This window comes from Sinocyclocheilus anshuiensis, unplaced genomic scaffold, assembly GCF_001515605.1.
Source record: "Sinocyclocheilus anshuiensis isolate Anshui unplaced genomic scaffold, SAMN03320099.WGS_v1.1 scaffold1425, whole genome shotgun sequence".
Taxonomy (NCBI): Eukaryota; Metazoa; Chordata; class Actinopteri; order Cypriniformes; family Cyprinidae; genus Sinocyclocheilus; species Sinocyclocheilus anshuiensis.
The window spans coordinates 685,971-702,152 of record NW_015551044.1 but is presented as its reverse complement, the minus strand read 5'-3'; the positions used below and the strand labels follow the sequence as shown (position 1 = coordinate 702,152).

Genomic DNA, 16,182 nt, shown 5'->3' with positions numbered 1-16,182 from the left:
CTGTGCTTGGGTTATTGTTTCAAGGTACACCTGGAAGTGCGCGAATGCATGGATGTGTATTAGCTCCTTTAAGCTGTGACGATCTGTAACATTATCAGACTCATGTAGCGTGTGCGTGTGTGTGTGTGTGTGTGCGCAAAAGAGACCCTGCCATGACCATTGACCCTAAATGCCTACTGAAAAAAGCACATGTGAGCATAGCTAAAGTGCCCAGCCTCACTCTGGTGCTGCGCTGCCATGGTTACTGTATTTATTATTGGTATTTAAAACATGCAGTGTTTGGAGGGGGCGGTGCTTGTGTGTGTCCAATGGTGTTCTTGTGTGACAGGTCTCCCCTCGTGGTTGCTATGCTGGTTGCTATGCTGTATTGCTAGAACTACAATGTAGAATGTCGTGTGATAGAGGACCATCCGCCAACAGCACACAAGCAGGTCGAGACGGATGAGCGTGACGCCGGAATTATTCGTATTTGGCCCGAAACATACGCAGGTAGTTTTCTGTTTCAGCTCAAATTTCATGAATCTTGCTGAGTTAAGTTAAAGTTGACATGTTTACAGCTAGCTACACAAACAATAGCACATCCGGTTTAATGGTGCAGAAGTTTGAACACTGGCGCCCTCTTGAGCACTGAAGTTTGCAAAAACGCACATTATGCAATGCGTATGTTTCTGGCGTTAGTTGTTTATAGGATTAATCACTTTAGTTGTTTTTAAGTTTAATTTGAACAACTTGCAACAAGGATATTATTTTTATATGGATAGTTTTTTTCCCCAAAATGTCTGGTTCAATTTTGCTTTATGTAAATTTGGCAATTTCTCTCACGGTCTGTTTCAGGGTGTGTTTAAAATCTAGCAATCTACCCTATATAAGCAGTTAACTATGTAAGCTTGTTTCCACTATGGTAAAAAATATATATATATATTAATTGCGACTTTTTATCTCATAATTCAGACATTTTTCAGAGAACTCTGAGAAAAAAAACTTGCGGGAAATGAAGTCAAAATTGTGAGAAAAAAGTGCTACTTGTTTTATTATTTATTGCTTGCAGAAGCAAACAAAAAAATGTAAACAGAGATGTAAACTCAGAATTCAGAGAAAAAAAGTCAGAATTGCAATATATAAACTCGGAATTGTGAGACAAAATCATAAATTATATGATTTTGCCCGCATTCTCCACCAATTTTCTAATACAAAATGCATTCTGAGATTGCCTTCTCTATAAAGCATACTTTTTATTTTTTGTTCAATTTTGCTTCATTGTGATCCAAAAGTCAATTTTAAAGACCATTTTAGTTCAAAACAAAGCTGTATTCGTTTCAGCCAATGAGCTGCATTTTTGCCTGCGCGTTGGCTCCTCCCCCCAGTGTTCTGTGTGCTGATTGGCGGATGATGGCTTGTGTTGATTGTTTACACAGGGTTATGTCCGTTGAAATGCCTTAAGTATTTAACAATCATAATTTATTACTAACTGTAGATATCGTGGGTACGTATTTAATTTTGTATAGTTTAATTTTTTTGCAATGGAATCATATTTTATTTATTTAGAAATAACACAAAATGATTAAAACTCTTACCTCATGTTTGAGTTGGTTTGCGGGAATGCTTCGCATGCGGTTGGTGTTCGTGTGTGTTTCTCCCTTTGGTGCTGTGTCCTTACTGACATTCCGCTTGCTGATTGGTCAGACACGGCAGCAGAGTGGGAGTATTATGGGTTTTGATTCGCTGTCCTGTTTGCACTCTTAGTTTTCCAAGGCCACCCTCTCACTGGCATCGTTTTTACCACTCTGGCGACCTTTGCAACACAATCTTTCTCTCTTTCTCTACTCTTCTCTCTGGAAGTCTTTCTTAGATTGTTAATGTTTACATAATCTTTTCCTCTCTCGTCTCATGTCTGTCTACAGTCTGTCTTTCTCTGTTTAACAGTTTTATTCTTGTTAATGTTTACATCCTCTACTTGCTTTCTCTTTTCTCATGCTTTTTTCCTTTAGCAGTCTTAAATTATTAATGTTTACATTCTCTCACTTTCTAAGGGTGTGTTCGAAATCTAGTGAGCTGCCCTACATAGGTAGTTACCTTCTAAGGCAGCATACTAACTGAAAGAAACCTTTTAAGTGACTGATTTCAAACAAAGTACATTGACAGCAACAAATATACAAACTGCACAAGAGATCCGACGTCTAAAACACTGGGGGGGGGGATGGGTGTAGAAATTATTTTCACAAGGGAAAGAAACCGCAAGTGGCACATTGAATTAAACATGAAATATTTAAGGAAACTGGAGTATTCTTTTGTTGTAAAGCATACTTAAATGTAAGTAATGTAAAGGATCAATAATATGCATTATTTATAACTACTTTTTTTTTTTTTTTTACAGTGTAGTGTTTCATATTAGCATATTGCTAAGCTAACAAAGTACTATGCTTAATATGTAGCATGCACACATATTGGTTAAAATGGTCCACTGTTTTATCAATATATTTGGGCACTGAATGGATTAGTTATGATTTGCCCGCATTCTCCGCCAGCTTTTGTGACAGAGCTTGTCGCAATGCATTCTGGGATTGACGTCTCTGTTAAATATATATGTAATTTTAGTCACTGCATAGGGCACTGCATATGCTGTTGTCTAGTCTAAGTAGGAGGCTCACTAGACTTTGGAACAAGCTCTTTTTTTTTCTCAATCTCGCATTCTTTGTGCCTATTTCGGTTTCATCTGTTATTGTCAATCAGCGCTTTCAGACTGTCTCCAGGGCATGTGAATCCTCTTTCGTCCTAGTTTATTTTGCCAGTCTCTCTCTATCTCTCTCTCTTCCTTTCTTTCTCTTTCTCCCTGTCTCATGGCAGGGTCAGGACTAACAGAGTATGATAAAGCACAACAGATTTAAAATGCATGTTTTTCTCAGGTTTGAATATATACATGACTAAATAGAAATATACAGCTACATAGAGAAAATAAAGACTGCAGATGTTCTACTAATGATATTAGAAGATTGATTTTTGCTGCTGCTTGCATTTGAAAAACAAACAAAACAAAAAAAAAGACATTAATAATAATAATGTTGTCCTAAAAGTGCCAGTGACAGGGGTGCCGCGTGCTGTGGGTGTTTTTTCACTAGCGAATTTTCTAGCAGAATATAGACTATTTATCATTCATATTAAAGCAATAGCGCCTCCTGCTGGTGTGACTGCTAGTATGTGACTGGTCAAGTACAAAAATTGTGTAAAATGTTAGAATTCTCTTTTGGTGGAATTTTTGTACCTTATTTATTACTACTACTAATGATGAATTTAAAAGTGGCATCGCTAAAATGTTTTTGGTTTCGTTTTCATTTTGTTTAATTTCAAAGCTTGTACATTATCCTTTTTGTATGTGATCATTTTGTAATAAAAATGTTGAAATGTTTAAATGCCTGTTTGGTCTGAATTTTTGCACAAGCACATCTTTCTGTATCAAACATTCATTGGAAAATCCAGCTGAAACATGGTGGCATCTGGTTTTATGTGGTTTCTGGCTGGTCCAAGCTAATATAGATGACATGCACAAAATTGGACGCTTTGTACAAGCTAATTTGTAATATGCATATTAGTTTAATTTAATAGAATTGTAAATTACTCAATATGTTGAGGGATCAGTATATCCATTTTAACACTAGAGGGCCAAACAGACGGTTTTAAATGCCTATAATGAGACCATATATGCAAAAATCAAATACAAACAACATTTTAATATACACCCCTTCATATCATCATCTTTGGCATTTATTTGTGAATATATTGAGTAAGAGAGACGAGAGAGTGTTTCTATTGCCTGTAATATGCTCATTTATTTTTAATAATTTATGCAATGCATTACATTGTTAACAAAGCAATAAATAATTCACTCTCACTTTTTCTAGCACTTCTAACACCGTTGTAGTTATGACACAGATTAATCATCATCAGAGTCCGTGTGAAATTACGTTTGCAACCCGAATTAAAATTGTTTTAATGTTTTTGAAAAAAAAAATTCTAAAAGAAAAAAATTCTAATATGCTGATTTGCTGCTCAAGAAAGTACAAAAGAACAGCGATAATTTGTAATAGAATTCATTTGTGATGTCTTTACGGTCACTTTTGATTAATTTAATGCATCCTTGCTAAAATACGCATTAATCTCTTACCCCAACTTGCCTCTTAAATTTGATATGTTGACTTTAAGGCCTTTTAGAGTAACAGAAACACTATATGCTCTAAATAATACAACAGTTGAATTATAATACTTCGCATATTTTGATAAACTGAATATTTACAATAATTTATACACATAACTATCCCCATCCGTTCTAGCCCTGTGATTTGTCATTATTCAGAAAAGAAAGTTGATCCAGGTATGTCATTGCTTTGCACACTACCAAACTGTAATAAGTCTCCAGCATGCCACAGCCCCTCCCCTTCCCCGCCCCTAAATCCCGCCAGGCCACGCCCATCATCCCCACCCCCATCCCAGCAGAGCTGAATAGGAAGTTGTAGCAGCAGGGGTTATAGCGGATGTGTCGGTTGCCAGAAAACCGAGCGCTGTGAGTGGCCACCACACCTGCCCGTCTTGCACACAGGCCAATCAGGACGTCGGAGGGGAGGGGCAACGATACATCCTCAGCGGCGACGTAAACTTTTCTCACAACGTCTTGAGACAGAAGAAAGGCGGGGCCAGAGCAGTAGTCTGGAAGGTACTTCTCAGGGTACACCTGATAGGGCAGGTAATGCGGTTTGTCGGGGTCCCGCTCAGGTGCGGCCCGATGGATGACCCTGCCTAGGTAAAGGTCATCAGGGTGCGTTCTCAGTCCTAGCAGGTATGATGTAAGCGCAGGAAGGTTTAAATACACAGAATCCTCAGAAAGGACGATAAATCGGGCTTGTGGACAAAAAAGTAGGATCCATCGAAGTGCCATTTTAACTTGTTCCCAATGTCCTCTCTGCCAGTTGCCCCTTGAAACGCCTCCTTCGAACTGCACAATGTCACCGTAGCGTGCAGACTCCTCCCTCATCATCTCAAGCTCCGCACCTAAATGGGAGGAGCCAAGGAAAAACAAAGTCCGCACGGCAACACTGTGCACCGACGTCTGATTGGCCCAGGAGTTTCGCACCGCTTCCCTCTGGCTCGAGTTTCCTGGGGTACTCAGGACCAGTGTGAGGATGAGGAGGTCCTGATGATGTAGGCAGGGTTCGCTGTTAATGGGGTAGAGCTGTGAGGTGTTGAGCCTGGTCTCAGTCAGGTCCAGTTTACGTGCACGCTCCCGGACCTCCAGGACAAAGCGGTCGGTGTAAGCGGCGGGAGACGACTGCAGGAGAAACTCTTCCACTATGTCGCCGCCAAACAGCAGCGCGTGAAACAAGATGACGTTGCACAACAGGAAGCACCATTGATGAGTCTGCAGCTGGAACACACAGATCTGAGAGAGGGGAACAAGAAATGTCACCAAATTATAGCAACAAGATTTTTGCATTCTCTGAAGAATATGCAAGTGGTGTTTGCTAATAGCAATCCATGCTAGGGTTGTTATCCCGTTGCTAAGGTGTACTAAGTAGTTTTTACAGTTAAAAGCCATAAAAAAAACAAAACATTTTTATTACTTGAAATAAGATACGTTGAATTTAAATAAATTAAAATATAAAAAATTGAACTTGCTTTATTTCAGCTAGTTGCCAAGGCAACATTTCTTTTTTAAAATTTACTTTAACTTTAAGTACGAAAATAACGCAAACTAGGTGAAGTAAAACAAATAAATAAACAATAGATATGTTTTTTTAAATAATAATAACAATGACAAAAACATACAACAAAATTACTCAAATATTTAGTCAAATTAAACTGAAAAGAGAATATAAAAATAACATCTAATAACATCTAATTCAAAGTATTAACAAAAACCTACAATAATATATAAATTATACTAAAATTACACCGCTAGGGATTGTTTGGGTGGTTGCTAGATGGTTTTAGATTAATACCAGTTTTTCAGTACATTTATTTTATCTCTATATTTATTTTATAGTATTTTTATTTTAGTTTAATTTTTTAGGGCTATAAGTGGTAACGCATGATAAAATTGCTATGATTTAAATATGTTTTAACAACATTTACATTTCACAAGGCTTTCTTGCTATTTTGGTATGTAGTGACATTTCAAAGTTTAATCAAGGCAATTATAAACCCTTAATGTTCATAAATTTAGAAATTCATTTTTATTTTATTTTAGTTACTTTTAAGGTTCAAAAATATTTTCATTCTTCCAATTACGTTATTTTTTATTTTCATTTAACAAAAAGTGTTTGTTTTATCTTTATTATTAGTTGCCACTAAAAAGTATGACCATCACTGATACAATCAGTTGCAATGCAGTTGCTTTTTTTTTTTTTCAAAATCAAATACACATACTGATAAATCTCTGCTAAAAGGACCATGCAGCATAAAAACGGTTTATTCTGGTTTTGTGCTTAGCTGGCGAACCAGCATTGGCAAGGAAAATCTAGTAGGTTAATCAGCATGATTTCTGATGCTGTAGACCAAGGAAGTCTTGCTGGTTCTGCTAGTTAAGCAGTTAACCACCTATCCAAAACAGACATAAGCTGGATATAAAGACAGGGGCCAGATGCATAAACTGATTAGACTAGTCTTAAAAGTTAGTCACCTAACTTGTTTCTGCAAGACTGGTAATAACTTTTTAAAACCAGTTACATAAAAATGTATATTGGTCTAATTTAAATCCGAAAATTAAGGCTACTTAGTCAAACTAGTTCTTAAGACAACGTCTTAACATGGTGACTATGTTAATGCAACTGGCCCCAGAATATTCTACGATAGGACATTAGCACTAATGGAGAGGAAGGATGATAGAAACTGAGGACAAATATTTACTTATACCTTCATGATGTCCCTTTAGGCTGTCTTTCTTTCTTTCCTTCTTTCTTTCTAAATCAGTTTGAATTCCTATTCAGTTTTCTGGCGCATGAACCAGTGCGTGCTGCTCACCTGGACGTTGTTTCTGCAGTAAGCTGACACTGGGCAGGTAATGGTAACCTAACACAGCTCCGTCTCCACTGGGCAAAGATGTCCAGCTTCACCTACAGTAATAATGGATGATGTCAGGATACATTACTCAAGAGCAACTCACACACAGGCTGTTCCTAGACTGCTTATATTTCCCTCGGCCCATATCATAACTACCGTTATGTTCTGATCTAAGAACATTTGAAAGTAACGAGTCGTAGAAATTTCAGATATACAAAATAAATGCCATTTTACATACTATTGGGACTATATAGTAGATTTGTTTATAGTATTACCAGTGGATTTTCTGAAAAGTGTGCTTTCGTGCTTGCACTTTACAATAAGGTTTAATTATTCAGCTTTTTAGAGGAAACAGCCTAACATAAACACAACAAAATCATGTTGTTTTTATCATATTTAGTTTTAGTTTTTTTTATTATTAATTTTAGTTTATTTCCCTTTTTACAACCAGGGAAGTAATGAAAATTCATTAAAAAAAAACGAATAAAAAAAAAACAAAATAACTACAACTAAACTAAAATTTACATGAAAACATTCATTCAAAATTGCTAAATCAAAATATTAGCAAAAACTATAGTAGTATATCAGTGTTACCAAAATAACACTGTTCCAGAGCACCATGTAAAAATAAAGACTAGGCCTGTCATAAAGCGTGTGATGTAATTTATGTGTTTGTGTGACAGTGAGTGTGTTATGGTTTGTTCCTAGTGTGAACATTTGTCTTCTGTAAGAATGAAAGACATGTGTGTGATGATTCACATGTCAGAAGAAGAGCTATTTTCCCTCCTCTACGATAACATTTACATGTTGTGCATCATTCACTGTCAGCACTAACCTGCAGTGCATACCTACATATCACACAAACAATCCCCCCCCGTCAGTCACACACACAAATAAACCTCAAGATGAGTGAGGCTCTGTCTCGTACATGATGTACTGCAGAGAACAAGAGAATAAAGACAATCAGTGGCACACAGTTTGACAGCAGGAAAAGAGCAACATAATGACATCAGAGAAGTGAGTACATTCATGACAGAGAGACATATATGAAAAAGATTCTAGTGAAACACATAAATATAATGCATTGGAAACAGTCTCAAACAGTCATTTTATGTTCTATGGATTCAAATGAGAAAGTGTGACTGCAGGGCTCTCATTTTTTTAAGGTTTGTGTGGTTTAGATGTATCAGGAGGATTGTTAGCAGTAATTGTGGCTGATATTAATCATTTCATGAAGGCACATTGCCATTACCACAGGAAGCAGTCCCATTTGCATGCCAAGTGCGTTCTCATGACTTGCTACTGATATAATTATATATATTTTTTACTGAACTTAGTCACATTATACTGTACTAGATTTACTCTTATTAGTGTGCAATGCAATTAAATAATTTTAAACGAGTGTAAAATCATTACATTTAATTAGGTTATATTGAATAAAAAGTTTATTATTTGTACATTTTGCTGTTGTTAAAAATAAAATAGTGCGCTTTCAAAATCCATGCAGTTTTTAAAAAGTGTCTTTGTCCCTGCAGTTTGTTACACTGTGACCTTTTCTCCCCGAGTACAAAAATAATGGTTTGCACTTTCTCACATCATATTTCTTGACCATATGGTACAGTTTCTTTACGATTACCCCTGACAAGCATAAGAGTAATTCTGCTATGGAAAAACAAACTTTAAGTGATTATTTTGCAAAAGAATGCAAAAAAATCTGAATGCAAAGCACAAAATATTGAGTGTAAATGTTATTTGCTAATTAAGGTGCTTTTAAGACTATTGTCATGCATGAATGGAAGCTTGTTCTTTTGGAAATCATTTCCTAAGCTTACTTCCACCATGGATTAAAAAAAAAAAATAGAAATGTTTATGACTTTTTTTTATTTTTTAAATGTGACTTTTTATTTCACAATTCACAATTTTTTGCAGTTTAGATTTTTTTTCTTACAATTTTGAATTTTTATCTGACAATTATGGAAGCCTGTTTCCGCCACTGAATAAAAAATAAAAGAGGTAATTGCGACTCTTTATCTCACAATTCTGTGAAAAAAAGTCAGTGGCAATTGTAATAAACTCGCAATTGCCAGTTCTTCATTCTGAGAAAAAAAGTCAGAATTGCGAGATATAAAGTCACAATTGTGAGATAAAAACTCGCAATTCTGACTTTTTTTCTCACAATTGCGAGTTAAAGAGGTCATAAAGTCAGAATTGCGAGTTTGTATCACGCAATTCTGAGAAAAAAGTCAGAATTGTGAGATAAAAAGTCGCAATTACTTCTTTTATTTTTTATTCAGTGGCAGAAACGGGCTTCCATAGACAATTCATACTTTGCGCAATTTTTACTTTTATATTTCACAATTCTGATTTTTTCAAAAGTTTTGGCTTTTTTCCTCCCAAATCTCAAAGTTGTTTGTTTTTATCTCTTATCTCTTTATCTCTTATATCTTTGACTTTAACTTGCAATTTTCTTTAGCTTTTATCTCAAAATTTTTCTCACAATTCATACTAACAATTCTGAGTTTATATCTCACAATTCAGACTTTTTTCTTGCAATTCTGAGAAGAAGAGCCTTAGTGCAAGTCTGTAACTTGTATTTGTGAGACTACTCTAAAAATCTGAATTATGAAATAAGAAATCGCATTTACCTTTTTATTTTTGTTTACTGCTTAGTGGATTGGCAGACAGTAGTGAAGCATTTTTACTCTGCTTTAAAAGTAAATTTTTCAAGTGTATGTACTTAATAAGAGTGTTTTTCTATAAAAATCCTTTACTTCACAACAATCCAAAGCATAATATTGTACTTTTTACTGCACTACGTTTCATAATAAATATCATTTAATAATTAATTACATTACAAATCTAATACTTTCTTATTTTTTCCTCAAGTAAAAGTTTTACTTGAGTACAAGAAAGTACTACATTCTTAATGTTCTTAAGTACTAACGGTAAAAAAAAACAACTTTTATTTATGAAATGTAGTGCAGTAAAAAGTACAACATTGTGCTTTGGAATGTAGTGATGTAAAAGTTTTCCAAAGACAAACACTTTGATAAAGTACAGCTACTTTTTAAATTTACTTGAGTAAAGTAAAAATACTTCACTACTGTCCACCTCTGGGGAAACAAGCTTCTATAGTTTCCTGAATATTCATAAAGGTTTAGATATGAAAGACTAAAAAGTCAGTAGACTGTAGTTAAATAAATGATACTTAGTTATACTGTTTTCTTCTGATGAAGAGAGATTTAGTGATCAGGATATTCGAGAACAAGTGCCTCAACTCACTTCCAGGCAAAAAGATTGTGGGATGTTATGACTAGTTACAGCAGCCTTTCAATCACACTCCATAGGGCATTCCCATTTCTGTCAGTCTTTGTCGCTGATAATTATGAGTTTTAAAAGTCATCGGTTGAGTGTGATATCTGCCAGAAACCCGTAATGACTGGTTGTGAAACTGCTTCGGCTCTGGGTTGTCATGGTAACAGCACTGGTTGCCAGGGTGATGATTTCATTATCGGCATAGGGAAACAGTATGGTGAATTGGTGACCGGCTTAGCACTCGGGGTTTCATGGTATTAAGTTAAATGACAGTGCAGTCGCTTCTCAGGGTGACAGGAGTGTCTAGTTGTCGCAGCTTGATTGTGTTTTGATTGTCAGTGCAATTATTTCCTCGTCAGTTTGTGTGTGCGTGAAGACTGCATTCTGTGCACACTGCAGATGTGTGCGATGTGGTGCAATGTTTGTTGACAAGACGTGATATATTTCAGAGGCGACCCCTGACCCCTGACACACACAACCCCCATCCTCTGTGCTGTTGTCATGCTGAAACACTGCACTTACCTAACATAGCACTGTAAACCGCACAGAAACGTCTCTGAAGAAAGAGCGAGAGCAGAACACCAGAAAAGCATGAGCAGTGAAAGCAGACAGAGTCAAGGGCATTCGGCTTACACCCACATGTGTGACTCACAACTGTGCCGGTGTATATCAGAAAAGATTGATCGGAAAAGGTCTGCTCTCATTGAGAAATATAGTTTGGACCCGACATGGTTGTGTAAGACTGAAAATTATTTTTATTTAAAAACCTACTGGCCAAAACGTGTAAATGCAACAAAAGCCGCTTTTCCACCGAAATTACCTGGAACAATGTGTCCCAGGAACTTTTTATCCCCCAGACCTGTTGCTGTCTGCGTTTCCTTCGCGGTCTAAAGTACCGTGAAGAATAGGCAAATAGTTCGGTGACGTAGGTCTGCACGCATTTCTCAATACCAAGTACGCAAATTTCGGACTTGCATCCTTGGTAGTTTGGACTTTGCGAGTTCGACTCAGGAGTGTGAACTCCTGCGGACGGGACGACGCAAGTCCGGTAATTCTGTAAAGAGGAGTGTAGGCCTACTTGATAACGTCAGTCAGCTCGCCTTGGCTACTGCAATTTATCTCACTGTATTTACAATAAGACGAAATATGATATCAAACACCACTGCCTCCTTTCGTTTTCATTTAAACATATTAATAGCCGCAGAAATGAAACAAAATATTATATCAAACAGTATTGCCTCTTTTTATTTTCATTTTAACATATTAATGGATTGTTAGATTTACCCAAAACGAATTATAGCTTATGTTTAACCACTAAAGAGACATCAGAGCCAGCGGCAAATGTCAGAAGGACTAGCCGAGTTGAGGCTGCTCTCGTCGGGAAACATGAGCACTGAGCTCCCGCTGATCGCGTGGAGATAATTTCTCCGAAATTGGCGAAACACATTTTTAAATAGGCGCTGTCTTTATAAATAAACCGCAGATTTGAGTTTTAAACAACTACATTCTCGCCTGAAATACTTTTAAAACTACATTTCATGACACAATATCAGTAACATTTTGAAAATTATCCAAATAAATGGTGGTTGAAATACAGTGCTGCGTGACCTCAACAAATCAGCATGTTTAGCGCCCAAGTCCCGTCCCCGAAAGTTCCGGACCTTTGAAAAAGAACTACCTCACAAGCAGGGACTTTCTGAGGGGCAAATTTTTACCTGGAACTTTATTTAGATCCTGGTTCCTGCGGTGGAAACACACCGAGTACCGGCCCAAAGTTTCTAGTTCCTGGGTGAAGTTCCTGCGGTGGAAACGGGGCTAAAAATTCAGCCCAGAAGTTCATAAATATCTTTTACAAACCAATTGCAAATGCTTTTTTGAAAGTGTAATTATGTAATCTACAAATCATCAAATTATGTGAATATCATGAATAATGAAATGTCTCTATACTATGTATTCTTTTATTAATTTGTAGGGCTTGTTTTTGTGTGTTGTATGGGGGGCTTTCATAGAGGCTATCAATAGCAATCTAGCTTTGAAAGCATAAGATCCCACCCTCCCTGCAAATCACTCTCCAAAGCCACACCTCCTCCAAAACACATGAACGTGCGCAGGCAGAGTCAGACCAGAGGCTAACCAGTGACACAATGAGAGATGGCGGAAGGTTGAATGCAATGCTATCAGATTACCTCATGTCTCATTCACCAGTGAGTAAACATTACAGTACAAAGAGCATAATATTACAATAATAACGCCTTTCATTCTCGCTCGCTCTGCAATAACGTAATGTAACACACTAATGACGTATCATGTCTGCACAAACAGGGCACACAGAGGTATGCAAATCGTAGCCCATGGTCCTACGCCTTCCACAGACAATAAGTACATATAAATACATTTAGACCACTTAACTTAGTGATTGCTATCAGGATGTGAAGAGAGCTTCCACCAGCATAACAAAAAATGTTATTGAACCAAATCACTTACCCTGCCTTTAAGTGACCGACACCAAACATATGTAGCCTAAAAGTAAAAAGTAAACATATTAGGCACTCAAATGCAGGATTGACAACAGTATTCTGCTGCTGTGTGAACGTAGCCTTACTGGTCAAATTCAAGAGTCCTCAAGTCTCTCTGATACTCTGGTTCCTAGATATGGCTCAGTCCCTGGATCCCAAGTAAGTCTGTAGGATTTGTCCCCTTTTTTATATAAAACCAAGTTCTGTCAACATACAACTTCTCAACAAACTGCACAATTTGATTCAGTTATGTGCTGAAGTTTACTTAGAGATTTGATTAGGGGGTTTGTTCAAGTCCCTGTGAAAGCAATAGTAGAGAAGCTGCAATCTTCTGCTCCATCATCAGTGTTGTAATCTACTGTACATCTTGTTCACAGCAGAACAGATGGGTGTTTTGTTGTTTGCCCAGTGTTTTAAGTGTGATGAGTTTGCGTATGTGCTGTCTGGATATGCTTTTTCAGAATTTCCTTTTTTTATGTGTGTGTGTGTATGTTCAGCAGACCCTTTAAAGAAGATGAAGACCTCCTGGTAATCAAAAATAGTACCAACCTGCACAGCACCAAGGGTCACTGCCATAGCAACAGCCACTCCATGAGGAATAAAGTCTCGTCCAAAGGAAAACCCTTTGACATGATATATGTAGGTCAGTATTTATATCAATCTCTTTGTCAATGACTTTCAGACTTTTCTACACCTGCTTGAACATTTTAAGAAGTTTGGTCAGCTGCCACTAGCAACTATAAATGTAAATGGAATATATATATAATATAGTACGAAATCACAAGAGATCTCAGTTGTTTCTCTTTGCATAAAGTATGTTGTATGTTTTTAATAAATTGTGTGTAGTTGGAGGCTGGAGTAAAGATGACCCATCCTGTCCAGTTGAGCAGTTCTGCCCCCAGTATAATGAGTGGAAAATGACTGCTCCCATGCTCCATCACCGCAGTGACCCAGGGGTGTGTGCTCTGGGCGGAGCCATCTATACTGTGGGCGGGTCTGATGACGTCACCTGTTTGAGCAGCGTGGAGAGGTGGCCATTTACATCAACTTCTGTCATCATTCAAATTGTGTTTTTTGTTAAGTGCATGAAAGATTTGACAATTGATTTCAATAGTTTGTTATTAATGTCGCTAAAATAATTTTAATTGCATTTTCCAAAAAGGAGACATGCAGCGCTGCCCTAGTATTTGGCCAATAGCTTAATCTTAGAATGCGTAATAATAGTTATTGTTTAAAACGTTATTGTCTATGATGCCTTAAAATGCTAAATGAATGTGTTTGTGTGTGTTAGGTATGATCCAGAGTGTAACACCTGGTCTGTGGACGTGCCCTCACTTTCTTCGCCACGGTCAAGGGTCTGTGTGTTAGAAATGGACGGATGTCTCATTACACTGGGAGGTTTTGACGGCATGACCTGCATTAACACAGTAGAGAGGTCTAAACACACTTGTACATTACAGAGAAACGGATGTCTGGAGATGTGAAGCTCAAACACATACACACTTGTTTTCTGTGGAGTAGGTATGACCCGTTGAAGAACTCCTGGTCTAAGTTGACACCAATGCTGAGGAACAGGGCATCTGCATCAGCCGCTGTCCTGAACGGTCAGATTTACATTGTGGGAGGAACAGATGGAGACATGCCACTGGATTCAGGTACACAAACACATATACATGTGTAGATTTGAAATAAATAAAAAACCTCAATACTCATTCTTCTGCACTAGTGGAACGTTTTGACCCATTTGAGGGATGCTGGTCTCTCTGCCCAACCATGTCCACCATGAGGGAAGCTTCAACATGCGTCGTGTTTCTTGGCTGTCTGTATGTGGCTGGAGGACGAGACGAACTTGGTCTGTCATTGAGCACCGTGGAGAAATACGACCCAGACACTCGCCGCTGGAGCCCAGTTAGGGCTATGAACAACAAGAGATTTCAGGTTTGAGGGAATAAGAGCTATAGTAGTCTTTCTGCCATTGATAACTCACCCTCTTGTCATTTCAAACCTGTACAAATAATATGATTCTGAAATGATTCTGAAGTGGTTTAATTATGGTCTTTGTGGTAAGAATTTTTGTGTGTAATATGCACAGGTCTCTTTAGTGCTGTTTAATGGCTTTCTATTGGCTATTGGAGGATTTGATGGTGTAAGTGACCTTAAAACCATGGAGGCTTATGACCATGAGACAAACTCTTGGAGGTGTGTATTATTTTAAAGTGACTCATTCATGCAGAGCCTACAAAGTCTACCAATGTGCAATCTTCCAGTACTGATTGTGGGGGAAATCCACAGAATGGATTTAAATGGTTATTTCACCCAAAAATGTCATTTTTGGGTGAAATAACACCCATTTTAATGATTAAATCCAATCATTTACTCACCCTCAAGTTGTTCCAAACCTTTATAAATTTATTTCTTCTGCTGAACAAAAAATATATTTTGAAGAATGGTGATTGTCCCCATTGACGTCCATAGTATTTTTTTTTTCCATACTATGGAAGTCAATGGGGAGCATCAACTATTTAGTTGCCAACATTCTTCAAAATATATTATTTTATGTTCCTCAGAAGAAAGAAACTCATACAGTTTGAGAGTGAGTACTGATGACAGAATTTAAATTTTTGGGTGAACTATCCCTTTAAATATGGTGTTAACGTGTTAAATGGAGGTACGCTCTCGCTCTTATTAGCAGTTGAAAGGAATAGCTCTGCCACAAACTAAAATTCTGTCATTATTAACTTAAGATTTATACTCAACTTCTCATCTCTGACATTTTCTTTTTCATTATATTTTCTCATTTTGTAGACATTTTGGCAGTATGAAGTCCAAGCATCCAGGTGGACATGTGGCTTTGATTAAGGCTGTGTGAAATGTATTGATTGAAGTATATTGATGATATACATGATAATAAATGAAGTGAAATGAAATTCTGTATAATTAATTTCTTGACCCTCACAAAAATGTACTGCTGTTGTACTGTGTTATTTGGTTTTAGATCATTTCATTCCAACAGTGGTAAATGAATATGGTAACCATTCGGTACCATGGTACATGTCAAAGTAATTAAACAAATATGGTAGTATGATAGGCTACTGCTTGGTACTTTTTGTGTTCAGAAATTCATTTGACCGATTTTTAGAGATTAATTATTAGTCAAATAACTATAGACGTTTGATTACTTTTTTTCTGGCAGGGGGAATCACAATTTTAAAATTCCCATGACCATGGTAACCCTTATACTGGTAAACATCATTCAATGCTGTAGTCGGCCTTTTCTAAGAAAAAGTCTAAAACTCTGTTGCTA

The 16,182-nt window shown here is 37.0% G+C and overlaps 2 protein-coding genes and 1 long non-coding RNA gene across 3 annotated transcripts in view; 1 reads left to right on the top strand and 2 right to left on the bottom strand.

Annotated features, from left to right (window-relative positions):
• Positions 1-3,299, bottom strand: part of LOC107661571 (uncharacterized) — a 6,928-nt gene extending 3,629 nt beyond the window's left edge. The window contains exon 1 of the long non-coding RNA XR_001631123.1: positions 1,575-3,299. This is a non-coding gene — a long non-coding RNA (uncharacterized LOC107661571). The remainder of the gene's footprint in view (positions 1-1,574) is intronic.
• A 1,022-nt stretch (positions 3,300-4,321) lies between these two features.
• On the bottom strand, positions 4,322-6,906 carry b3galt9 (beta-1,3-galactosyltransferase 9). Its single transcript, XM_016451285.1, has 2 exons — positions 6,901-6,906; positions 4,322-5,428 (listed from the first exon to the last, which is right to left on the bottom strand). The coding sequence occupies exons 1-2, from the start codon at positions 6,904-6,906 to the stop codon at positions 4,322-4,324; spliced, it is 1,113 nt and encodes a 370-aa protein (XP_016306771.1).
• Positions 6,907-13,014: 6,108 nt separating this feature from the next.
• On the top strand, positions 13,015-15,747 carry LOC107661620 (kelch-like protein diablo). The gene is made up of 8 exons (XM_016451284.1): positions 13,015-13,037; positions 13,376-13,521; positions 13,725-13,908; positions 14,170-14,313; positions 14,400-14,533; positions 14,605-14,816; positions 14,971-15,077; positions 15,684-15,747. Exons 1-8 carry the CDS (start codon positions 13,015-13,017, stop codon positions 15,745-15,747), a joined length of 1,014 nt encoding a protein of 337 aa, XP_016306770.1.
• Positions 15,748-16,182: the final 435 nt, after the last annotated feature.

Excerpts from the sequence above, each read along its gene's own strand:
- LOC107661620 (XM_016451284.1), top strand. The coding sequence starts at position 13,015 with ATGGCTCAGTCCCTGGATCCCAA. Across the intron at positions 13,909-14,169 it reads TGTTTGAGCAGCGTGGAGAG|GTATGATCCAGAGTGTAACA; the intron begins GTGGCCATTTAC and ends TGTGTGTGTTAG. Across the intron at positions 14,817-14,970 it reads TGAACAACAAGAGATTTCAG|GTCTCTTTAGTGCTGTTTAA; the intron begins GTTTGAGGGAAT and ends TAATATGCACAG.